The sequence below is a fragment of the Pongo abelii genome, chromosome 23 (genome assembly GCF_028885655.2).
Source record: "Pongo abelii isolate AG06213 chromosome 23, NHGRI_mPonAbe1-v2.0_pri, whole genome shotgun sequence".
Classification (NCBI taxonomy): domain Eukaryota; kingdom Metazoa; phylum Chordata; class Mammalia; order Primates; family Hominidae; genus Pongo; species Pongo abelii.
In genome coordinates, this window is record NC_085929.1 from 31089968 (window position 1) to 31116588 (window position 26621).

The 26621-nt window shown below is 48.9% G+C and overlaps 1 protein-coding gene across 1 annotated transcript in view; it reads left to right on the forward strand.

Moving 5' to 3' along the window:
• LOC103889716 (immunoglobulin lambda-like polypeptide 1) overlaps nucleotides 1–11234 on the forward strand; it is a 35722-nt gene extending 24488 nt beyond the window's left edge. Inside the window, exons 10-12 of the mRNA XM_063722808.1 lie at nucleotides 1486–3073; nucleotides 9283–9401; nucleotides 10776–11234. Of these exons, the coding sequence (XP_063578878.1) occupies nucleotides 2868–3073; nucleotides 9283–9401; nucleotides 10776–11095 (645 nt within the window). The 5' untranslated portion in view covers nucleotides 1486–2867 and the 3' untranslated portion in view covers nucleotides 11096–11234. The remainder of the gene's footprint in view (nucleotides 1–1485; nucleotides 3074–9282; nucleotides 9402–10775) is intronic.
• The last annotated feature ends 15387 nt before the right edge of the window (nucleotides 11235–26621 follow it).

Consider the following 26621-nt stretch of genomic DNA (forward strand, 5'->3'; position numbering starts at 1 on the left):
AATGCTGGTTGCAGCCATTGGAATTAATTTTACACCCTCTGAGTTGCAGTGCAAAATTTGAAGAGTGGCAGTTGAAGCTCAGTATCAAGGATTCATTTATTTTATGAGGGTTGACAACATTTTCCAGGCCACACTAACTGGGTCAGCTGGTAATAATCATAATAATGATAATCGGCCGGGCGCGATGGCTCACGCCTGTAATCCCAGCTCTTTGGGAGGCTGAGGTGGGCTGATCGCCTGAGATCAGGAGTTCGGGACCAGCCTGATCAACATGGTGAAACCCCGTCTCTACTAGAAATACAAAAATTTAGCATGATGGCGGGCACCTGTAGACCAGCTGCCTGGGAGGCTGAAGCAGGAGAATTGCTTGAACCCAGGAGGCAGAGGCCACAGTGAGCTGAGATAGCACCATTGCACTCCAGCCTGGGCAGCAGAGTGAAACTCCATCTCAAAATAATGATGATAATAATAATAATAATAATAATAAGGCCCTGAAGGTATTATACATGCAGCATTTTCCAGTTTAAAAAGGACTTTCAAAGGACAAGTAGTATATGGTCCCACCCATAGGAGGTACCCAGAGCAGCCAAATATGGAGATGGGAACTAGCATGGTGGGTGCCAGGGGCTGGGGGAGAGAGGAATGGGAAGTGGGAAGTTAATGTTGAATGGGGACAGAATTTGAGTTTTGCAAGATGAAAAAGATCCAGACATGCCATTGCACTCCAGCCTGGGCAACAGAGTGTGACTCCGTCTCAAAAAAAAAAAGAAAAAGTCAGTTGCAGTGGCTCATGCCTGTAAACCCAGCACTTTGGGAGGCCGAGGCAGGCGGATCATGAGGTCAGGAGTTCGAGACCAGCCTGACCAACATGCTGAAACCCCGTCTCTACTAATAATACAAAAATTAGCTGGCATGGTGGTGGGCGCTTGTAATCCCAGCTACTCAGGAGGCTGAGACAGGAGAATCACTTGAACCCAGGAGAAAGAGATTGCCATGAGCTGAGATTGCGCCGCTGCACTCCAGCCTGGGCAACAGAGCAAGACTCTCAAAAAATAAAAATCTAGAAATGGATGATGGTGATGGTTGCATGACATTGTGAATGTAGTTAAATGCCACTGAACTGTGTACCTAAAAATGGTCAAGATGGGCCAGGCGCGGTGGCTCACACCTGTGATCCCAGCACTTTGGGAGGCCCAGTCGGGTGGATCATGAGGTCAGGAGATCGAGACCAGCCTGGCCAACATGGTGAAACCCCATCTCTACTAAAAATACAAAAATTAGCTTGTCGTGGTGGTGCGCCTGTAATCCCAGCTACTCAGGAGGCTGAGGCAGGAGAGAATTGATTGAACCAGGGAGTCGGAGGTTTCAGTGAGCTGAGATCAAGCCACACTGCACTCCAGCCTGGCGACAGAGCAAGACTCTCAAAAAAAAAAAAAAGGTCAAGATAATAAATTTTAGGTTGTGTGTGTTACTACTTTTTTACAGATGAAGAAAACAACTCTTTGACATGCATTATCTCCCAACACCAACCTCAATCCAGCCCTGGAAAGTGAGCAGAGCCAGCAGCATTTCCAGCCCCACCTCTGGAGGAAGGAGAGGAACCTGAGACTCTTGGGTGACCTGAGGTGTCTCTGGCAGCACCAGCAAAAGAGCCTGGCCCTGGCCGCCCAGCATAGGTGCTCAGTCCCTCCTGACTGCCACTGCTCCCTCAACACCAAAGCACAGGGTCCTGAGATGTTGGGAGAGGGTGGGGGATGCTGGGCTGGGAGAGGGCCTGGGGGCCTGTCAGAAGCCATGACATGATGCACTCACCGCTCGGGAGGAAGCTACTGGCCTTTGAGTGAAATCGGTAAGTATGAACTCTGGAGATGTATCGTACAACATGGAGTCTACAGTTAATAAATGTATTGTATACTGGAAAATTGCTAAGATTAGATCTTCCATGTTCTCACTACAAAAGCATAAGTATGTGAGGTGACGGATGTGTGTGTCAGCTTGATTTAATCGTTTTGCAATGTGGCAAAGCATCGCATTGTAGGTGGTAAATATATACAGTTTTGTCAATTACACCTTCAGGAAGCTGGGGTGGTTGGTGTGTGTGTGTGTCTGTGTGATGTGAGGTCCGTGAGGTGCTGAACATGGTGCATTAAACAGCATTTTCATTCTTATCTCATGATTCCTGGACTTGAACCGTTGTTGAGTGGCTTCTGGCTAAACCCAAACCTGTTTCCTCCTCTCTAACCACACCTCCCTCCAGGGCTGGTTGGAGGAGCCTCAGCCCAGGCCCCTGAGCTCAAGCCCTGGGGGACTCCTGCTGGGCAGCTCTCTGGACCCCAGTGAGATGCTGCACAGACCCAGGGCACCCTCGGAGAAGTGGGGAAGGAGGGAAGTCAGGTGCATCACCTCCGGGGACCAGCCCCAAGGGGACTCAAGCCCATCCAGGGTGCAGGTGCCTCCAAAGGAAAGCCCCAAGGGAGGGTCTTGGGGGGGCCATGGTGCAGCCCACCTCCCTGTGTGATCTCAGCCCTTGCCGACCCTCTGCCTGCGGTGGGAGGTCCCCAAAAAAGCACCCAGAGCCCCAGGGGCAAGGCAAAGCTGACAGGTGTGGGAGGCAGTTGAGCCCTGGATCCTGACCACAGCAGGGCAGTTGGCAGATGTGCCTCTGGGACAGAACCCCAGGGGTAACGGTCATGGACTCTGGAAGGGGCCTGGCTGGGGGCTGGGGGCAGGGACCAGAGGATGAGGATGGGGCCACATGGACTGGGGTGCACTGGGATAGCTGCTGCCAGCGAGAGGGACCAGGGCACCACTCTCTAGGGAGCCCACGCTGCAAGTGAGGCCACAGGGACCTCCGACCGTGAGGGCCGATGAGGCCAGGGACAGGCCAGGGGGGCCTTGAGGCCCCTGGTGAGCCAGGCCCCAACCTCAGGCAGCGGTGGCCCCTGCTGCTGCTGGGTCTGGCCGTGGTAACCCATGGCCTGCTGCGCCCAACAGCTGCACTGCAGCACAGGGCCCTGGGCCCTGGAGCCCCTGGAGGAAGCAGCCGGTCCAGCCTGAGGAGCCGGTGGGGCAGGTAATGGGTGAGAGATTCCAGGGGATGTGGGGTCTGGGTGGCAGAGGCGGGAAAGGATGACCAAAGGGAGACGAGCCAGAGGGGTAAGGAGGAAGGTTAATCCCTGGAGGGGAGCCACAGACACACTGACTTTAACTAAAGTGTTAAGATTTTGTCCATCTTTGTTTGAATTAATTTTTATTGCTTAATGTCATATTAAAATATTATTTATCTTGATTCGTGAGATTTCTTCCCCCACTTACATTTGGCACCAAGGCCAATGTCTCCTTCACCTCCCCCTAGTCCTTGGGGTAGGGCAGGACTGGAGGCAGGGGCAGGACGTCCACAGGAGTGGTGGCCGCTATCCCTGAAGGGTGCCCAGGCCTCTCCTTCCTCCTCCCACTCCTCCTCCACTCCTCCTCCTCCTCTCTCCTCCTCCCCCTCCTCTTTTCCCCTTGGCTTATGTCACCTGTCCACTCCCACCCTCACTGGGCAGGGGCCACTCCCTGGAGCTCCAGCTGAGGTGTGAGGGGCCTTTCCTGGAGTCCCTGGGTCACTAGACCTCAGCCAGCATCGCCTCCTGAAACCAGCCCCTAGGAGACCCAAGCTTATCCAGGGTGCAAGTGCCTCCAAAGAAAAAGCCCAGGAGAGGCTCTAGGGAGGCCACAACTCCCTGTGTGACCTCAGCCCTTGCCACCACTCTGCATGTGGTGGGAGGTCCCCGGACAAAGCACCAAGCATCTGGGTCCATTTATGAGCATTTGGGACACAACAGCCTGTTCATCACTGGTGCATGTTATACCCACAGGCGATTATCATTTCAGGGGCAGAACCTCCCTCTCGGTGGCCCCATAGGCAGGTCCTGCTGTGATCCCCTTTGTGCAGATGGGGATAGAGCCCAGAGAGGTGAGGCGACCCGTCCAAGTCACTCAGCTCATGGGCACAGATTCTAAGGCCCAAGCTCTCCCCTCTAGCTCTCCTCTGTCCCATCCTCTAAGCTGATCGATCTGACACATGCACCTCTGGGGCCTGAGTTTCCTTTTTTTTTCTTTTTTTTTTTCTTCTTCAAACAAAGTTTTACGGAGTTTCCCTCTTGTCGCCCAGTCTGGAGTGCAATGGCGAGATCTCGGCTCATTGCAACCTCCGTCTCCCAGGTTCAAGAGATTCTCCTGCCTCAGCTTCCGGAGTAGCTGGGATTACAGGCATCTGCCACCACACCTGGCTAATTTTGTGTATTTTTTTTAGTAGAGACAGAGTTTCACCATGTTGGCCAGGCTGGTCTCAAACTCCTGACCTCAGGTGATCCGCCCACCTCAGCCTTCCAAAGTGCTGGGATTACAGGCGTGAGCCGCCACACTGGGCCTGAGTTTCCCCTTCTGCAATCTGAGGGGCCCTGATTGGTGAGGGCCTTCAGCTTCCCACCCACCCAGAGGATGCTGGGGTGGCTGTGCTGAGAGCTCCAGCAGTGGCAGCCGACCTGACCCACACCAGGAGCCCGGCCATGGAGGCGGGGTCAGCATGGTGGCAGGCCGGGACTGGGTGTCAGTGTCCTGCACGGACTTCTGGGCAAGGAGTCCCCATCAGAGTCAGGCTCTGTGCTGGGGCTGAGGTCCCAGAGGATCTAGATTTGCCCCAATTCAAGTCTACAAGGAGCGGGGGCCAGGTGAGGAGACAGCCACGTGCAGGGTGATGCCTACAGAACAGAGACTGGGATGGGGAAGGCCCAAGGGGTCTCCACAAGAGATGGGTGACAGGTGGAGGGAGACACAGATAATAAAAATGGTATTATGTTGGGGGGCTATTAATATAAGTTTTTATATTAGAATCTTTAGAAATCTTATAGAAATACTATGGGCCGGTTGCTGTGTCTCATGCCTGTAATCCCAGCACTTTAGGACACCAAGATGGGCAGATCATGAGGTCAGGAGATCGAGACCATCCTGGCCAACATGGCAAAACTCCGTCCCTACTAAAAATACAAAAATTAGCTGGGTGTGGTGGCGCGAGCCTATAGTCCCAGCTACTCGGGAGGGAGGCAGGAGAATCGCTTGAATCCGGGAGGTGGAGGTTGCAGCGAGCTGAGATTGCACCACTGCACTACAGCCTGGACGACAGAACGAGACTCCCACTCAAAAAAAAAAAAAAAGGTATTATGCTCGGGGGGATATGAATATGAGTTTTTATAATCTTTAGAAATACTATGGGCCAGGTGCAGTGGCTCATGCCTGTAATCCCACAACTTTGGGAGGCTGAGGCGGGATTGTTTGAGCCCAGGAGTTTGAGATCAGCCTGAGCAACATAGCAAGACCCCATTTCTACAAAAAATATAAAAACTAGCTAGTCATGATGGCACTTGCCTGTGGTCCCAGCTACTTAGGGGGCTGGTGAGAGGATTGCTTAAGCCTCGGAGGTTGAGGATGCAGTAAGCTGAGATCCACCACTGCACTCCAGCCTGGGTGACAGGGGGAGACCCTGTCTCAAAAAAAAAAAAAAAAAAAAAAAAGACTGATTATTACTGTAGAATTCTGGTAAACATCTCCTATCAAATAAATGACTCTTCTATTCATAGCTTATTAAAAGATATTTTCATTGTTTTTAAGAAATAGATTGTGTATCACTTTTTATATTTAGTTGTAAATTTATTTGTTTTATTTATTTTTTTAGAGATGGAGGTCTCACTATGTTGCCCGGGCTGGCCTCCAACTGCTGGGCTCAAGCAATATCCCTGCCTCAGCGTCCCCAGTAGCTGGGACTACAAGCATGCACTACCACACCGGGATAATTTTTTGTAGAGATGAGGTTTCACCTTGTTGCCTGGGCTGGCCTTGAACCCCTGGGCTCAAGCCATCCACCCATCTCGGCCTCCCAAAGTGCTGGGATTACAGACGTGAGCCACCCTGCCTAGCCTGTACTACTTTTAATAGGTCTTAATAGGTTTTAAATGTTAATTATTTTAAAATTAATTTCAAAAATCTTCTACAACATGGATGAAACTTGAAGACATTATACTTAGTGAAATAAGCCAGACACAAAAGGACAAATGTCATTTGAATCCACTTCTATGAGGTACCTAGAATAGGCAAATTCACTTGGACAAAAAGTAGATTTGAGGTTAGCAGGATGAGGGGGAGAGAAGAAAGGGGGACTGTAGTTAATGGGTTTAGAGTTTCTGGTTGGGAAGATGAAAGAGTTCTGGAGATGGATGGTGGTGAAGGTTGCCCAACGGTGTAAATGTACTTAGTGCCACGGAGCTGTACGTTTAAAAATAGTTAAAGTGGAAATATTGATGCTATGTATGTTTTACTGCAATTATAAAAATGGAGCCAGGTGTGGTGGCTCACGCCTATAATCCCAGCACTTTGAGAGGCCAAGGTGGGCAGATCACCTGAGGTTGGGAGTTCGAGACCAGCCTGACAAACATGGAGAAACACCGTCTGTACTGAAAATACAAAAAATTAGCCAGGTGTGGTGGCACATGCCTGTAATCCCAGCTACTTGGGAGGCTGAGGCAGGAGAATCGCTTGAACCCAGGATGTGGAGGTTGTGGTGAGCCAAGATGGCACCATTGCACTCTAGCCTGGGCAACAAGAGTGAAATTTCGTTTCAAAAAATAAAAGGAAATGGGACTATACGTAGCAGAAGAGAGAGGGAGAGATCAATATGACACATCTTTTTTTGTTTTGTTTTTGTTTGTTTTTTTGTTTTTGGAGACAGAGTCTTGCTCTGTTGCCAGGCTGGAGTGCAGTGGCACGATCTTGCCTCACTGCAACCTCTGCTTCCCGGGTTCAGGCAATTCTCCTGCCTCAGCCTCCAGAGTAGCTGGGACTACAGGTGCATGCCACCACGCCCAGCTAATTTTTTTTTTTTTTTTTTTTTTTTGAGACGGAGTCTTGCTCTGGCGCCCAGGCTGGAGTGCGGTGGCACGATCTCAGCTCACTGCAGCCTCCGCCTCCTGGGTTCATGCCATTCTCCTGCCTCAGCCTCCCGAGTAGCTGGGACTACAGGTGCCCACCACCACGCCCGGCTAATTTTTTTTTTTTTTTTTTTTTTTTGTATTTTTAGCAGAGACGGGGTTCCACCATGTTAGGCAGGATGGTCTCAATCTCCTGACCTCATGATCCGCCCACCTCGGCCTTCCAAAGTGCTGGGATTACAGGCGTGAGCCACCACGTCCGGCCTTACGCCCAGCTAATGTTTTGTATTTTTAGTAGAGACAGGGTTTCACCATGTTGGCCAGGATGGTCTTGATCTCTTGACCTCGTGATCTGTCCGCCTTGGCCTCCCAAAGTGCTGGAATTACAGGTGTGAGCCACCGCTCCCAGCCAATATTACAGTTTTTGTTTTGTTTTTTTTTTTTGAGATGGAGTCTTGCTTTGTTGCCAGGCTGGAGTCCCATGGCACGATCTTGGCTCACTGCAACCTTCACCTCCCGGGTTCAAGCAATTCTCCTGCCTCAGCCTCCTGAGTAGCTGGGACTACAGGCGCACACTCACGCCTGGGTAATTTTTTTTTTTTTTTTTGTATTTTAGTAGAGATGGGGTTTCACCACGTTGCCCAGGCTGGTCCGGAACTCCTGAGCTCAGGCAATCCACCTGCCTTGGCCTCCCAAAGTGCTAGGATTACAGGCATGAGCTACCACGCCCAGCCCAATATTACACTTCTTAAATGCACTTCTCTATTGCTTAATTATCTTAAATATTATATTCTCATAATTTTAAAAGAGTAAAGATTTTTGGGGGGCCAGGCATGGTGGCTCACACCTGTAATTCCAGCACTTTGGGAGGCCGAGGTGGGTGGATCACTTGAGGTCAGGAGTTTGAGACCAGCCTGGCCAACATGGTGAAACCCTGTCTCTATAAAAAATAGAAAAGTTAGCTGGGTGTGGTGGTGCACACCTGTAGTCCCAGCCACTTGGGAGGCTGAGGTATGAGAATTGTTTGAACCCAGGAACTCAGGAGGCGGAGGTTGCAGTGAGCCGAGATAACACCACTGCACTCCAGCCTGGGCAACAGAGCGAGACTCTGTCTCAAAAAAAAAAAAAAAAAAACGAATGTCTAGATGCAGTAGCTAAGTACGCAGAAGCCATTTCAGTGTGGGAGGCGAGGTGACTGAGTCCAGGGACTCCAGGTTTCTGGCTGAGGGGTTGAGACCGTCCATGGTCATTGTGATGAGATGAAGACAGAAAATGAGCTGGGCTCGGGGAAGGTGGTCATCTCCTCTGGATGGGATTAGTTTGAGACTCCTGTTGGGTAGCCCACTGGGCATGGTCAGTAGGCAGTTGAGGGGCTGAGGATTTGGAGCTGGGATAGGCTCCAGCCTCACCGTGTGGGCAGTAGTGGGGGACAGAGTGTGAAGATGGCCAAGAAAGAGGTCTGGGTGGGGGTCTGGGGAGTCAGCAGCCAGGCATGGGCCGTGGAGAAACAGATGCCAGGGGAAGAGGAAAGGGGAGTCAGACCCCAAGGGGAAAAGAGTCACTGAAAAGAGGGGCCAGCCCCATGTCACATCCAGCGGAGACACCAGGTACAGCAGAAGGACCTTGGACATGACCATGAGGAGGGCCTTGTTGGCCATGACCTGGGAGATATGGGGGTGAGAGCCTGGGGGACCACACCATGTCCCCAGCACACGAAACAGTGCCTTGTAGACAGGATGGATCTATGGATGGATGGACAGGTCGATGGGTGGACGAATGGACAGATGATAGATGGATGCAAAGACAGATGAATAGATGGACAGATGGATGGATGGACAGATGGAATGAATGATCAGAAAAGGCTTCATGAACAAAGTGAGACTGAGCTGCATCTCCATGGGTAGATATAAAAGCAGAGGACTCTCCTCTTGAGTCAAGAATGACCCAGTGTCCTGGTCCAGGGAGGAAGTCAGCCTGGCTTGACTGGGGACACTTGTGGCGGATTTTGGAGGCCCTTAAAATGAGGCCAAGTGAGGTTGGGCAGGTCCGAGCCAGCTGAGGACTCCTCAGCCACACTGCACAGCTGCCTGAGGGGATGTGTCACTCAGGGAGTTGCTGGGACCTACTGGGCCAGCGTTGCCATCAGCACCAACAGCATCAGAGAGGGGGACACACGCTGTGGTGACTCCAAGGCTGTAGGCGGCCCCTGCCTCAGAGAAGGGACAGGCACAGAGACACTACTGGGGGACTGGCCACCCCCCTGCCCTGTGCCCAGGTCACAAACTACACACTGCAGCCCTGTGCCCCTCACTCCCAGCAGGTTCCTGCTCCAGCACGGCTCCTGGACTGGCCCCAGGTGCTGGCCCCGGCGGTTTCAATCCAAGCATAATTCAGTGATGCATGTGTTTGGCAGCGGGACCCTGCTCACCGTTTTAAGTAAGTGGCTCTAACTCCCCAGCCTGTCCCACCCTCCCTGTCTCTGGAAAATCTGTTTTCTCTCTCTGGGGCTTCTTCCCCTCTGCCCTCCCAGCCTTAAGCACTGACCCCACCTTTGTCCATGGGGCCTGGAGGAGGTGCGTTAGTCTCGGGGTAATGGCAGGAAGGGCCCCCACAGTGGGAGCAGCCGCCTTCAGGTTCCAACAGCGGGACACAGCCTGGTTCCAGGGCCTGGGCTGGGATTGGGTGGGGTCAGGGCTCCTTCCCTCTCCCAGGGCACATGTCTGAGTGAGGGACAGAGGCCGGTTCTGATGAGGGGCCCTGCAGTGGCCTTAGAGACAGTCCCCGGGACCCCAGGGTCTAGGCTGAGGGCTGGATGCCCATCCAGCCTGGGAGGGCCACACGGGGGCCTGGGGACGCAGGGGTCACCTCGAGGGGAGGCCAGTGGAGGGCACAGAGAGGGCTCTGGGTCTAGGCTGCAGCTCTGTGGCCTGTGCTGGGTCTTGAGGGCATGGGGACACAGAGGGACGGGTGAGGTTCCAGAGCCCAGCCCTCCCAGGACAGTCACCAGAAAGGAGAGGGTCTGTTAGGGCAGAGATGTGTCTGTTCCTGGAGCCCTGTCACCTTTGGGGCCTGGTGTCTCTCTGTTCACGGGTCGACCTCCCGCCTTCATTTGAGGAAGGGCACCTTAGACTCAGAAGGTGACTAGCGGAGAGTAAACGGGGGTGCAGAGAACTCCACGGCTGCCAGGTGAAGTCCAGGGGCATCAGAGGCTCTGGGGTGGGCATGGGGGCTGCGGTGCCCCGAAGTCTGGGAGAGCAGCCCCAAGAACCCAGCTGCTGTGAAGGGTCTTGTGGTCGGGCTGGTGGGGACAGGGGCAATGGCAGAGCCCCAGGGTGTGTCTGGGTGGGGCCCACGCTTCACCAGGAGAGCTGAGTGGGCCAGGCTGGGGCACAGCCTGGTGCCTCAGGGGACGGGAAGCTCCAGGCCATGCCAGGCTTGGGCCTCCCCACTCCCTGCCAGGTCAGTTTTGTGTGCTGTCGGGGGGACCCCTAGATTCCACACTCAGACTCCAGAAACCAGGAAGGAGGGAGCACAGCCTGCCCTGGGTACACAGGGGGAAACCGAGGCTGCAGAGGAAAGGACTGGGCCAGGACACCTGGGAAAGGTGACTTGGGAAGGGTTCCTAGGAAGGCTTGGGGCCGTCTGCTCTCCAGAGGGCTCCAGTGGAAAGGAAGGAATGAGGAGGGAAGGAGAGGCCCTGGTTGGACCAGACGGCCACACCATGAACCCTCCCAGAGACTTTAGAGAGAGGCACTCCTCAACACCCCACACTCCCGCTGCCATCTCTCACCCCCTCCTCTGTCCACACAGGTCAGCCCAAGGCCGCCCCCTCGGTCACTCTGTTCCCGCCGTCCTCTGAGGAGCTCCAAGCCAACAAGGCTACACTGGTGTGTCTCATGAATGACTTCTATCCGGGAAGCTTGACAGTGACCTGGAAGGCAGATGGTAACCCCATCACCCAGGGCGTGGAGATGACCACACCCTCCAAACAGAGCAACAGCAAGTATGCTGCCAGCAGCTACCTGAGCCTGACGCCCGAGCAGTGGAGGTCCCGCAGAAGCTACAGCTGCCAGGTCACGCATGAAGGGAGCACCGTGGAGAAGACAGTGGCCCCTGCAGAATGTTCATAGGTTCCCAGCCCCCACCCCACCCACAGGGGCCTTGAGCTGCAGGATCCCAGGGTAGGGGTCTCTCTCTGCATCCCAAGCCTTCCAGCCCTTCTGCCTGTACCCAGTAAACCCTCAATAAATATCCTTTGTCAACCAGAAATCCTGCCCCCCTCTTCATTTCTTATCTCCCATAATTTGATGCTTCTCCTGATGTTCTCAGTGTGGCGCCGGGGGAATCCTGGCACTAGTGGGAAAGTAGCCTGGAGGAGAGGATCACAGCCTCCCACAGGTGTCCCCTAGGGATAGGCCAGGATAGGAGGAGTCGGCTCACTGGACACCAGTCCCTCCATTCTCTCCCTCCTCCCCTTCCTCCTTGCAGCTCAACCCCCACTCCCTGCCTGCTTTCTGGAGGGAGCTATTTCTGGCTGAGCCTCCAGATACACCCTGTGTCCCTGTCCTGGTCTGGACCCTCTACCCACCCACGGCCTCTCTTTCCTCAGCCTGGAAATCCTCCTCTGGCCCCTGGAATGCCCTCCTTCCTCTCTGCCCAACTCCCCACCCCTGAGGGCTGGACTGTCCGGGCCACTCCAACACCATCAAATCCATGAGCTCTTACATTTTGGGCCCACCTTGATTTTTCACCTGACAGCAGGTTCAGAGGTGTGAGAAAAATAGGAGGAAACCAGGAAGGAAACACATGTGAAAGGCCTGCAAGAGGCTCAGGACACTTGCAAAAGATAGGCTCTGAGCTCCCCAGGAACCTGTGCAAGAAGGGTAATAGGTGCTCCATCATTTCTTTCTTTTTTCTGGTTGTTTTTTTTTTTTTTTTTTTTGAGATGGAGTCTGGCTCTGTTGCACAGGCTGGAGTGCAATGGTGCAATCTCGGCTCACCGTAACTTCCGCCTCCTGGGTTCAACCGATTCTCCTGCCTCAGCCTCCCCAGAGTTGGAGATGGGGCCTGGTGGGAGGTATTTGGTTGGTGGTGGAGGCCTCATGACTTGGTGCTGTCTTCCTGATACTGAGTGGGTTCTCGTGGGATCTGGTTGTTTAAAAGTGTGTGGCACCTCCCTGTCAACTCTCTCTTGCTCCCGCTCTGGCCATGTGAGACACCTGTTCCCCCTTCACCTTCTGTCATTATTGGAAGCTTCCTGAGGCCTCCCCAGAAGCCGAGCAGATGCCAGCATTCTTCCTGTACAGCCTGCAGATCCGTCAGCCAACTCTTTTCTTTATAAATTACCTGGTCTCAGGTGTTTCTTCACAGAAATTCGAGAATGGACTGATACAGACATTAGTCTTATTAGTAAGGGCAGAGCCTCTCACTTCTCCAATGCCACCACCTCATAATACCATCACATTGGAGATTAGGTTCCAACCTGAATTTTGGTGGGATGCAAACATTCAGACCATAGTACCCTATCTCCAAATACAGATACATTCTGACGACCTGGGGTTAGGACTTCAACGTATGAATTTGGAGGAGCACAATTCAGCCTGTAACATCTGCTTTGGTTTGGGCTCCCTGCAAGCAGGCCTCAAAGAAAGGCTGTTGTACTTGGAGGTTGTTTGAGACGAGTACTCCCAGGGGCAAGAGTGAGGGATGGGGAGGGGGAGAGCAAAACAGGAGCAGCAAGAAAACCAATGCAAAGGCCAGGCACAGTGGTTCCACCTGTAATCCCAGCACTTTGGGAGGACGAGGCGGGTGGATCACTTGGGATCAGGAGTTAGAGACCAGCCTGGCTAACATGGCAAAACCCCGTCTCTACTAAAGATACAAAAATTACCAGCCTGGCCAACATGGCAAAATCCTGTATCTACTAAAAATACAAAAATTAGCTGGGTGTGGTGGCGGGTGCCTGTAATCCCAGCTACTTGGGAGGCTGAGGCAGGAGAATCACTTGAACCTGGGAGATGGAGGTTTCAGTGAGCCAAGATCACACCACTGCACTCCAGCCTGAGTGACAGAACAAGACTGTGTCAAAAAAAAAAAAAAAAAAAAAAAAAAAAAGCCAATGCAAACGTGCATTGCTGAGTTCACCATTATGGAAGCCGGGGTGCCAGATCCCCCAGGATCACCGGAGCTGCCTTACAAAATGCATCTCAGAACCATCCGCCCAGGGGAAGAAAGGAGGGAGCATTGCTTCCAGGGCTCTGCTGCCTTTGAGGAAGCGTTGGCCTGTAGGGTGTTCACGCCTTTGCACTTGCAGCTGAGCGTGTGTAACTGCTGAGTGGGTTGCTGTGGAGGGGCGGAGGCTGGGGGATCCCACACTGTGGCATCAGCAAAGTCCCGGACTGGAAGCGAGAGGCAAGCACGGGGGCCTAGGGCAGGCCATTGTCAGCTTACTGCCGCATGGAGCTTGTCATGGCCTGCGAGGTCTGTTTACTGCAGCTGGGCCTGGATTAGGAGGTAAAGCCAAGAGGTCTGAAGCCATTCAGGCGAGCTGCCCAACACAGTCCCCGCCTGGCAGCATTCAGCCCCGCCCCTGCCACCAACTGGGTCCACCCATCAGAGTCCCCTTTGAGGTGCTGGCATCTGCAGTACCTTCAAAGACTTCATGCTAGAAGGTGACCAAGAAGAGCTTAGAACCCACCCTGAGTGGAAACCCCTTTCTTTGTTAGTCCTGGTCCCTGGCACAAAGGCCCCAGTGTGACAGATGAAGTCACAGGTTTGAGTTCAATGAGATCCACACTGTGCCCAGTGGAGCCCTCCCCTACTTCCTTTCTCCCTTGCCGCCTCTCCCCTGTCCCAGATAGCTGGGGCCTCTCATCTGACAAACCTAAAGTTGCAGGGACAAGAAGCACAAATCCACAAGGAGGTCACTGGGGCATGGTGGGGGGGAGGGGCGCAGGCAATCCTATTTTTTTTTTTTTTTTTTTTTTGAGACAGAGTCTCGCTCTCTCGCCCAGGCCGGACTGCAGTGGTGCTATCTCAGCTCACTGCAAGCTCCGCCTCCCGGGTTTGCGCCATTCTCCTGCCTCAGCCTCCCAAGTAGCTGGGACAACAGGCGCACGCCACCACACCTGGCTAATTTTTTGTGTTTTTAGTAGAGACGGGATTTCATTGTGTTAGCCAGGATAGTCTTGATCTTCTGACCTCATGATCCGCCCATCTTGGCTTCCCAAAGTGCTGGGATTACAGGCGTGAGCCGCCGTGCCCTGCCTGTCTTTTTGTTTTGTTTTGTTTTTCTGATATGGAGTCTCACTCTGTTGCCCTGGCTGGAGTGCAGTGGCATGATCTCAGCTCACTGTAGCCTCTGCCTCCGGGTTCAAGAGATTCTCCTGCCTCAGCCTCCTGAGTAGCTGGGATTACAGGCACATGCCACCATGCTTGGCTAATTTTTTTTTTTTTTACTAGAGATGGGGTTTCATTAAGTTGGTCAGGCTGGTCTCAAACACTTGACTTCAAATTATACGCCCACCTCAACCTCCCAAAGTTCTGGGATTACAGGTGTGAGCCACCACACCTGACCGATTATTTTTATAACAAAGAAAATAAATAAATATAATTAATGCTGGTGCATGGAATTAAATCTAGTTTTTAAAAAATTCACACATAAACAAGAGCAGAACCCCATACCCTCGATGATAACTGCAGTAGCAGTGTATGTGGGTCTGTGGAGGTTGAAAGGGACTTGGTAGATGTCAAGAAGGTAGTGATAGTCCTGTGGGCTTTTAAAGCGTCTGAAGAAGTGACAGGACACTGTGGTTGAATCCTAGCATGTATTTTAGTATTTGTTCATTTGGAGTTTGTTTATTTCATGTTGCTTTCATTTGCCATTACCTGGAAAGCCAAGGGCTCTACTTATTTCCTTCCTGCTCTTTCTTTGCCTTCCTTGGTCCATGAAGAGGATGGTCCAGGAGAAGCTCAATCCATGCTTGTTAACCAGGCACACCCCTAAGTTCTAGTCCCTGAGTCATTCATGAGTAGCACCACCAATGAACTGACAGCCATGCTGTGTTCTTCCACATCCCCTGGGTGACCCCTTCGAGCCTTCCAGAAAGTGTATGAGAAGGAAGCCCTACTCTACTACCAAGGTAAAGTAGCCTGTCTTTGCCTAAGATGTAAATGTTGTTTTCTTGGTTCCTTTAGAACTATTTTCTAAATTAGCTTTGCCAATTTATATTCCGACCATGATGCATAGCACTAATTTCACTGTACAATGTATGGTAGGCCCCAACATGTAAGAAATGATGAAACTAACACATAAACATTAGTATAAAAGAAATAAGATTATCGGCCAGGCGCGGTGGCTCAATGCCTGTAATTCCAGCACTTTGGGAGGCCGAGGCAGGCGGATCACGAGATCAGGAGATCGAGACCATCCTGGCTAACACGGTGAAACCCCGTCTCTACTAAAAATACAAAAAATTAGCCAGACATGGTGGCAGGCACCTGTAGTCCCAGCTACTTGGGAGGCTGAGGCAGGAGAACGGTGTAAACCCGGGAGGCGGAGCTTGCAGTGAGCCGAGATTGCGCCACTGCACTCCAGCCTGGGCGACAGAGCAAGATTCCATCTCAAAAAACAACAACAACAACAAAAACAAGATTATCATTGTTGCTATCATCTTTGTCAAATTCTCAAAACAATCTAAGAATATATTTTATACAGATGTGCTTGGCAACATAGCTGAAAAAAAGCATTATCAGTTACATACTTTTATCAGTTAACAAAGTCACAAATTTTAAGGGGGAAAAACACTTGTACTCACAACACAATGTCAGAATTAGTGTAAAAATTCTGCTGGTCACGTTGGACTATTTAATTGTCTGGGGCAGGGTTTAGTAGACAAATGAGCATCTGTGGAGCACCTGAAGTAGGGGATCAACAGAACTTGGGTTTCAAAAGTTATCTGGGTTTAGAGCGTGAAACTTTGTTGGAGGACACACACCTTGCGTGAGCGAGGTGCCTCGGTGTGTGTGGACATGTTGGAGGTACAGCAGAATGGTGGCTTACTCCAGAAAGGGACATTTGGGGTGGATTCATTCCATCTGGACAACACAGCCTGATGTGGCATGGACATGAATGGAGGTGAAATGGACAGTAGCTGAGAGGATCAGTCCTGACAAGAGCCGAGGTGAAAAGCCTGGGAACCCCTTCAGGTGTGAAGTCTTCAGTGAAAAAAGGAGGTGGCCACAGGAAATACTGAGATGGATCAGCAGTGCACGGGAGGGAGAGTTCTTGGTCCTGCAGAGTGAGTAGTGTGGATTCTCAAGATTTCTCCTCTCTCCATTAATTTCTCTTCCAATGCAGACTACTTTGAGCACAAGCTACCAAGATTTTATGAGCCTTGGCCCCGTCTTGAAGGTAAAGGAAGGCTGCTAGCAAGATTGGCATCTGGGCTTGGCTGTGCGTGTTTTCTATTGTGGGAAAATATACATAACACAATATTTCTCATTTGAACCTTTTAACCAAAGTGTGCACTCAGTGGCATTCAAAATATTCACAGTGTTTCATAACCAACACCACTATCTACACCCACAATTTTGATGATTTCTTACAATACCTTGTCCACAGTAAGCGATATAGCGCCTTCTCCCTATTTCCAGCTCATGGTAATTCCTATCCCACTTTCTCTTGTATGAATTTGATTATTCTAAGTACTTCATATAAGTACAATTAGACAATATATTCCTTTTGTGTCTGGCTTATTTCACTAAGCACAATGGTTTCAATGTCCACCCATCTTGTACCATCTATCAAAATTGTGTTCCTTTTTTACAGATGGATGATGTAGCATTGAATGTAGACCACCTTGCTTTTATTACATTCATTTGTTCATTGATGGTTGGATTATTTCCACCTTTTGGCTCCTGTGAAAAGTGATGCTACAAACATTAGTATACAAATATCTGTTTGATTTCTGTTCTCTGTTCTTTAAGAGTAGAATTCCTGGGACTAACGGGAGTTCTATATTGAACCTTCTGAGCCACTGCAGACTGGTTTTCACAGTGGCTGCAACTTTATTCATTGCTTTTTTTTTTTTTTTTTTTTTTTTTGAGACAGAGTCTTGCTCTGTCGCCCAGGCTGGAGTGCAGTGGCACAATCTCGGCTCACTGCAAGCTCCGCCTCTGGGTTCACGCCATTCTCCTGCCTCAGCCTCCCGAGTAGCTGGGACTACAGGCACCTGCCACCACGCCCGGCTAATTTTTGTATTTTTAGTACAGACAGGGTTTCACCTTGTCAGCCAGGATGGTCTTGATCTCCTGACCTCGTGATCCGCCTGCCTCAGCCTCCCAAAGTGCTGGGATTACAGGCGTGAACCACCGCACCCAGCCAACTTTATTCACTTCTACCAGCAATGTATCAGGGTTAGAATTTCTTTACATCCTTGTTCACAGTTACTTTCCTTTAAATCATCCTAGTAGGTGTATATTGGTGTCTACTTGTGTTTTTCATTTGCATTTCTCTAATGACTAATCATGCTGAACAGCTTTTCCTGTGCCACTATCTGTGGGTGTATATTCTTCAGGGAACTATATGTTCAAGTCTTTTGCCCATTTTTAAAGAGTCATCTGGGGCCGGGCACGGTGGCTCACTCCTGTTATCCCAGCACTTTGAGGGGCCGAGGTGGGCAGATCACGAGGTCAGGAGATTGAGACCATCCTGGCTAACACAGTGAAACCCCATCTCTACTAAAAGTACAAAAAAATTTAGCCGGGCGTGGTGGCAGGCGCCTTTAGTCCCAGCTACTTGGGAGGCTGAGGCAGGAGAATGGCATGAACCCGGGAGGCGGAGCTTGCAGTGAGCTGAGATGACGCCACTGCACTCTAGCCTGGGTGACAGAGAGAGACTCTGTCTAAAAAAAAAAAAAAAGTTCTCTGATTTTTATTTAGTTTGTTGTTTTAGATTTTTGGGAGGTTTAAAATATGTTCTACATTTTAGTCTCTTACAAGATATAAATGACTTGCAAATATTTCCCCCTTTTGTAGAACTTTAGATGCACAAAATTCATTAATTTGTATGAAATCCTCAGCAGTTGGCCCCAAACAGATAAGACTGAAGCAATATTTTAGGAATACTTGAAAGTATTATCACCACAAAACATAGGCATAATCAAATCCTGCAAGGTACACATAAGGCACAAAGACAAATAAGGCAGCAAAGGGCTGTTTGGTGATTAGTTCACCACACTTGTTGCAACTGTTTGTGCTGCAGAGTTAAACCATACCAGCATTCAACCCATGACTCCTCTCTTGAAATAAACTGTCCTACGTTGGCTAGCCTGAACAAGCATAGATATTCTCCATACTCAATTAATATGCATGCATGACAAAGAAAAGGAGGTCTGGATGAAAAATATTGTGTGATTAATAATTGTGCTTTACTTAATTTTAAAGGATATAATTTCAGTATTTCTAATTCTCCCATCAGCAGTTATAGCAAAGGATTAGTGAATGAATACAATAGACTGCTTTGCCTAGAATTGAATCTAATCTGTCTACTAAACTTTGCTTTTATTCAAGTGCAAAGTGCTAAAACACATAACTGCAGTGATAGCCACTGTGGATCCACAGAGGTAAAAATGGTCTTGGGACATAAATCCTACAGCTAATATTGTTTTACAGGGTTTAGAAAACCATTTAGCTGGGTTTCAAACCTCACAGTGTGAGCAGTGAGACTCTCATCAAATTATAGTGTGTGCTGGCCGGGCGCCGTGGCTCACGCCTGTAATCCCAGCACTTTGGGAGGTCGAGGCAGGTGGATCACGAGGTCAGGAGATTGAGACCTTCCTGGCTAACACAGTGAAACCCCGTCTCTACTAAAAATACAAAAAATTAGCCAGGCGTGGTGGCGGGCGCCTGTAGTCCCAGCTACTTGGGAGGCTGAGGCAGGAGAATGGCGTGAACCTGGGAGGCGGAGCTTGCAGTGAGTCGAGATCACACCACTGCACTCCAGCCTGGGCGACAGAGCGAGACTACATCTCAAAAAAAAAAAAAAAAAAAAAAAATTATAGCATGCGCTTCAGTACCATTTATAGACTGACTCATTCCCATTGCCTTAAGTTGCCATCAGCAAAATGCCAGGGACTCTGTTTCTTGCTCCTCAGCTCCTTGTTCTTCCTGTCTTTCCACAAGGGAATATTTTCTAGCAGCAGCTCAAGCTGTGCCTGTAATGAAACACATCTGCACACACACTCCTGTTGTCCACATTAAGCAGAACTCCCTGAATATCTCATGAACAAAAGCATTATGACTAACTGTTGCTCTGTGTCCTTCTAGCCTCTGGGGAGTCTCCAGCTCACAAGGGCAGAGGAGATGGAGACAGGCCGGTCGACGCGAGGGTAAGGTTGCCTTGCTTTCCTTGAAATAGAAATGTTCCTTTCTTGGCGTCTTTCTTTTTCAATTGACTTTACATGTGAAAAAATGACAATGTCCATTACAGATAGTAAATGCAGTTTTCTGAGGGGACAGAAGAAGCAACTCTTAGCAACTGATATGTAATCCAAAATGGCATTTAGCTATGACGGCTTCAGGTTGTAGACCGTATCCTTGGGGTCCTTGTCCTTGGAAGCAATGTCTTCTCCTTGGATTCAGTATTTTGCACTTGCCAACCTACGTGGACCTGAGAGATCCACCATCCAGAAGCTGATATCTTTTCTAGTGTGTATCCTACCCTTGTTTGGGGGGTCTTGAAGTTGACTGCACTTTCTGATCAAGTTTTCAATATTCATTGAGAGAAACAGAGCCTTGTGCAAACAATCCACAACACGACGTACCCCTCATAAAGTCTTGTTTCTGTATTGCAGGTGGTGCAGGTGGCCCCTCTGAGGTTTGGCTCTAGTAAGTATTCTGGAATTACTTGCCAAGAAAACAATCTGGATGCCAAGAAAGGTGTGGCATCCTTGCAGGTTTGAATGTGAAGAGCCACCCTGATGCTGGGATTGTGATAGCAATAAGCATAGAAGTGTTTTTTAAAAACCTGAATTCCCCAGGGAAAAGTTATGGCCAATTTTTGAGGAAGCAGCTGTGCTCCCTTTTGGGTGGTGCTGAGTTGGGTGCTTGAGGATTGGTGGTGTCTTGTGTGAGGTTGCATCGTGTGGTGTGAATGTGTGTGTTTCTGTACAGGTGAGGCAGTGTGTTTTCTCAGAAGAGATTTCCCATTTATACAGCCCAATCGCCAGTGTCCGCTTCTAAAAATAAAATCCACCCCTCCTCTACTCTTTCTCTACAGTGACTCCTCCCCTCACCAGAGCCATCCCTGGGTCTGGCTTCTTATCCTCACTGCTCAGGTGGAGAACCTGAAGGGCCAAGGGGGTGGCCCCAGCTCCCGAGTTCCTGAATGAAAAAGTGAAAACAGGAACCCAGGAGCGTAGGCCAGTGCTGACACTGGCATGCACTTAGTCATGGGGTGTTCACCACCATGCAAGGAGTCCAGCATTCATGTATAAGCCCTAAAGCACAGAGCCTAAGAGGCCTCAGGCACTGCCCATCATCATAAAGTGGCCTCCGTGGTCACACAACCCAGGGCAGTTATAAGCACATCTCCACACAGACCGGCGTAGTCATCAGTGTCAAAAGCGCAAAGATCCCCAGGTGTTTGGGTTAGCTCACATATTCTTTTTTTTTTTAACTTTTATTTTAAGTTCAGGGGTACATGTGCAGGATGTGCAGGTTTGCTACATATGTAAGTGTGTGTCATGAAAGTTTGTTGTACAGATTATTTCATCACCCATATATTAAGCCTAATATCTGTTATTTTCCCTGATCCTCCCCGTCCTCCCACCTCCCACCCTCCAGTAGGCCCCACTCTCACAAATTCTAAGAGGAGTGGGGGACCACAAAGGCCAGTGTGGCCCACTTCAGTTGTGAAGTTAATTTGCTCAGCAACTGGCCAAAGCCTATAAGGATGGGTGATGTATTTTAGTAGATTTAGTAATACTATCTTCCCAAGCCCTAAAATGCTCAGATCCTGCCAGCTGAAAATGATGAGGAGGGACAGATAGGAACTCTGTGCAGCACGTGGTTATTAGCCTGGCTTCCATCGCCTCGTGGCAACTCTCTTGTGCATGTGAGTTAAGACTCTCAGCCTCAAGCCAAGCCTCCTCCATGAGGAACCATCTCACTGTTGACTGGCTAGTGCAGTGTATGGCCACCAGCCCAACTGAAACAAAATGTTGCTTTAAAACAAGTGTAAATCTCATACAACAGGCAAATGCAGAAGCAGCGTGGTCTTGAAAGTTGTAAAGAAGACAGTCGCAATTTTGCTGGACTTCAACTTGGGTAGAAGACATGAGGGGAACTCTCACTGAATCACGGCAGAGTTCAAGGCCACTTGTAGACTATTGCATGTTACAGAAGGTGACCCTTAGCTAGTAAGCAAAGGCCTCTGTTTCTCATTTCTTCCCTGTTCATCTTCTTGCTCATCCTTCTTCCAGAAGAGAAAACAGCCCGAGCAAAAGGCAGTTTCAATATTAATCTAACTGAAGTTTTGTGCAGTTTATTATCATCCAGGTAATCAGGTGCAACCCGGTCTGCCTACCAGCCCCCCTATCTCTGCTCTGTGTTTTCATTTAATAAACATTTTGGTCTACTTACTATGTGCTAGATTTTCTGGAGACCACAGAGTAAATGAGATGGAATCTTTATGTTGACAGCTAAGTTAGATTTAACATAACTGACAAAAATTAAAATTTCTGATTTCTTGTAAAAATATTTTGTATGTGTGAATGCATACTGAATGTAAGGTGGTTAACAAAAAAAATCACACTTGCACTCATGGAAGACTTTTCATGAATTTGTTAATTTCTATTTTTTTAATATTTCCCCACTTCACTGGATAATGCATATCTGAACCTGGAAACTGATTCCCACTGCAGAAAGTGTTCTGAGTCGTGTCCCTTAGCTTCACTGGCGCAGGTCCACCCAGAAGGATGGCCCAGCATCAGCTTGGCCCATGGTGTGATCAGCCACCTCCATGCACCACAGCAAGCAATTTCCCTGGGTGATTCAGTCTCCACCACCAGGGCACTGACCTTTACTCTGTGTTCTCTTAGCTCCCTGTGAGGACGCTGTACGTGACATCGCTAATGAGGACACTGTATACGACATCGCTAATGAGGACGCTATACATGACATCGCTAATGAGGATGCTGTATACGAGATCACTAATGACGCTGTATACGAGATCACTAATGAGGACGCTGTATACGAGATCACTAATGAGGACGCTGTATACGAGATCACTAATGAGGACGCTGTATACGAGATCACTAATGACGCTGTACGCAACATCGCTAATGACGCTGTACGTGACATCTCTATTGAGGACGCTGTATATGAGATCGCTAATGAGGACGCTGTGTACAACATCGCTAATGAGGACGCCGTATATGACATTGCTAATCAGGATGCTGTACAAGACATCTGTAAAAAAGAAGACGCTGCCAAGGTAAGACACTTTCCTTTGTCTTGAACAGAAATGTTACTTTCCTGGCTTCTTTCCAATCAGATGTAGACATGAACATCTGCCAATGTGCATTATCGATGTCATCTGCAGTTTAATCAGATGTAGACATGAACATCTGCCAATGTGCATTATCGATGTCATCTGCAGTTTAATCAGATGTAGACATGAACATCTGCCAATGTGCATTATCGATGTCATCTGCAGTTTAATCAGATGTAGACATGAACATCTGCCAATGTGCATTATCGATGTCATCTGCAGTTTAATCAGATGTAGACATGAACATCTGCCAATGTGCATTATCGATGTCATCTGCAGTTTAATCAGATGTAGACATGAACATCTGCCAATGTGCATTATCGATGTCATCTGCAGTTTAATCAGATGTAGACATGAACATCTGCCAATGTGGATTATTTATGACATCTGCAATTGCCTTGGTGTGGTGCTATTGATTGGAAGCCTCTCTCACCAACCCATGCCAGGCACACTGGGGCGTGGTAGATGGCAGCATCCACGATCCACTGCAATGCAGAGGTGTTTCCTTCCACAGCAGTTTTCCCCCGTGGATTAAGAGTTGTGAAACTGCCAATCTAAATGCACTTTAAAGATAAATTCTGTGGGAAAAGGTCTTGTCTTTTCCACAGGTGTCCTCCATGCTAGTTTTGGGGGACTTTGACCTTTGACTCAATCACTATACCCCTTCTAATTTTCTCAAGTTGTTGAGAGACTATCAGATCTGTCTGACACGCATGGCAACATTTCACCCTCCTAATGTTTTCTATTCTATAATTGCAGGGGCCATTGACACTGGAGAATGGTACGTACCCTGAAATTACTCACTTCCTGAGGGAAAAACATTCTCTCTAGGGTACAGAAACCTGATTCTGGGCTCCTTTTGGGAAGGAGGATTTGGGGTCTGGTGAGAGCAAATGATTTTGCAAGTATAAAACAATATCAGAGAGGTTGTAGGGATATCTGTGAGCCCAGAGGAAACACCAGGGGATCCTGTGTGAAGCACTGGGGCTTCAGCTGGGGTCGGAGGAGTGGATGGGCCTCTCTCTAATGACTTATCCTGATGTTTGTGTTTCCAAAGATTTGATTGTGGAGAGCATATCTGATGATGAGGATTTTGCAGGTAGGTAACTACTTTCCATGTAAGATCCAATGGGAGAGAGTTCCCAGGGCCTTTAGGGTATCCATGCTGCCTGAGAGGTTGAGGGAGGGGGCGTGAAATCAAAACGAAAAAGGAAATATGTGTCAAATTAGATTTGGTCTTTTCCAGGTTTATTGGCATAATAGTAAGAACTGTCTCTCTGGGCTGTGAGGGTGCTGTGTTATTTGAAGGTGGTCTTTCCTGGAACACCTGGCCTTTTCTTTTCTGCCTCTGCCAAACATCACAGCCTTTGGGTTGGATTAGTCAGCACCCCCTGGGGTTGTGCGGAAGCGGTTTGGGGTCGCATAGAGTGTCACCTGTGGTGAACAGAATCTGAGGGGCACAACTCTCTCACAGGCGTTTACTTCAACCTGGAGACAGAGTTCTCCTGGTGTGTGCCCAGGGGTGCAGGAGAAATTGACAGTCGGCCTCTGAACTTTTAGGATTTTAAAAAGCACTCATGTTTCCATCCTTGCTGTTGACTCCTAGCTTAAAGAGAGTTCCCAGGGTGAGTGACGGAGGTGGGATCGGACCCTGGCAGTCTGACGGCAACACCTGTGTTCCTCTGCACTGGGCCGTGGATGACATTACACACCTTGGTGAGAATCAGGAATTGAGGCTAATCACATCTGAAATTGAGATCGGCCTTGAGTCATATAAATAGTTTGGAAAAGATGCATTTTATTACCGTATTGAAAGAAACCATTTAGCCAGGTGCGGTGACCTGTAATCCCAGCACTTTGGGAGGCTGAGACGGACGGATCACAAGGTCAGGAGATCGAGACCATCCTGGCTAACACAGTGAAACCCTGTCTTCACTAAAAATACAAAAAAAAAAAAAAAAAAATTAGGCGGGCGTGGTGGCAGGCACCTGTAGTCCCAGCTACTCGGGAGGCTGAGGCAGGAGAATGGCATGAACCCAGGAGGCGGAGCTTGCAGTGAGCCGAGATCGCGCCACTGCACTCCAGCCTGGGCAACAGAGCGAGACTCCATCTAAAAAAAAAAAAAAAGAAAGAAAGAAACCATTTATTTCTCACTCCAGCAGGATAAATGGTTTTCAGTATCCACTTAACTGCTCATTGACTCTTACTGTAGATGAGGAGGGGGCCAGCAGCCCCTGCCCTCCCCCAGTTGTAGGCCCAGGGTAACCAGCAATTGACTGGATATAATGGAAGAGCGGTGCATTTGGAGGTATCTGTATTAATGGGACACACAAGATATGGGTGAGAGCTAATAGGGTGAGAAAAAACCTGGGAGCACAATGAAATATTTAAATATTAAACAAAACATTGTTGAAATCTCCACTGTACTTTAGTAGTTGAAGTCATTCTTGTGGTCATCACTGCCCTTCCCAAACATAACAAGCTACCTAATATCACATGGACCCCCGTGCCTTGAGGAATGATGATCAGTTTGTAAAATGCCAATAAAACAATTCTTTGCCTCTATAAGCCACAATATTTCATCCATGTATTTCAATTTCCATGTGTAAGTATAGTTCAAATGTCAGAAATTTATTATTATCTAATAGAATATGCATGGTATATCAATGAGCAATAATTATCATACTATTTCTATTAACAATTATTTGTATGATGAAAAAAGCAGACTCCCATTCTTGGATTTTTCTCAGTTTGCACACATTAGCATGACAGCACCATGTCCACCTGATATGTGCCAGCAGGAGGACAGGACCAGAGGCTTTTCTTGTTAGCTAAGATTTCTAAATGTATTACATATTCACGGTTAGAAATAACTCTAAATATCATAAAAGGGTTAGCAAGGAAGTATCCCTTCCACTCTGAACTTCCAAACACCAAGTCAACATTTTTGCTTGCATATCATTTCTACAATCTATGTGCAAATAGAAACATGCGCCTGGAATGCATGCTGATGCATGATCGTGTTTATACAAAGTCCTCTGCCCCTCTGCATATATCACTGGGCAATGCACCTTAGTTATCATTCCACATTTCAAATGTAAATCCACTGTATTGTTTCAGAGCTATAAAGTACTGCACCCTATGACTATTCCCAAAATTACTTAAGCACCCATTATGGGTATCCATTTGTTCTGTTTCCAGTCTTGCGTTTTACAACCAATGCTGTAGTGAATAGCACTATGTTGAGTAGAAGTGGTGAATGTGGGCATCTTTGGCTTGTTCCGGTCCTCAGGGGGAATGCTTTCAACTTTCCCCCGTTCAGGATAATGTTGGCTGTGGGTTTGTCACAGATGGCTTTTATTACCTTAAGATATGTCCCTTCTATGCCGATTTTGCTGAAGGGTTTTAATCATAAAGAAATGCTGTATTTTCTCAAATGTTTTTTCTGCATCTATTCAGATTATCATATGATTTTTTGTTTTTAATTTTATTTGTGTGATGTATCACATTTATTGACTTGCATATGTTAAACCATCCCTGTATCCCTGGTATGAAACCCACTTGGTCATGGTGAATGATCTTTTTGATATACTGTTGGATTCAGTTAGCTTGGATGTAGCATTTCTTATTATTCCATCTGTGGAATGTATTGGTTTAAGTAATGAAAACATGTTCTATCTTCACTGCTTTGCACCTTGTGTTGCTTCAACAGCCTTCCCAACAGGGCAGCATAAAAGCAGGAGCCCTGCTAGTCTCCCCTTAACCTGGAATCCCCCCTTCTCCACAGCTCGCTCATTGGACAGGATAGACTGGGCGCCCAGGCCTCAAGGTAAGGACACACTCTGTCACCTAGAGGTCCAGTGCCTGGGAAAGCCAACCTTGCAGGGGTGCTGCCAGCTTTACAGTGACAGAGGTGTTGGGAGGGACTGACCACCAATGCATAAGGCTGTGTTTTGTTGGTGACGTAAAGGATTGTTTCTCAGATTTTTGGGGAGGGACAATCCCAAGGCCTCACCTGGCCCTGGTCCTGGCTCTGCACAAAGGCAATAAGAGAGGGATGCTGGTAAGGGCTGACCTGTTGCAGTGCTGGGGAGGAAGGTGCT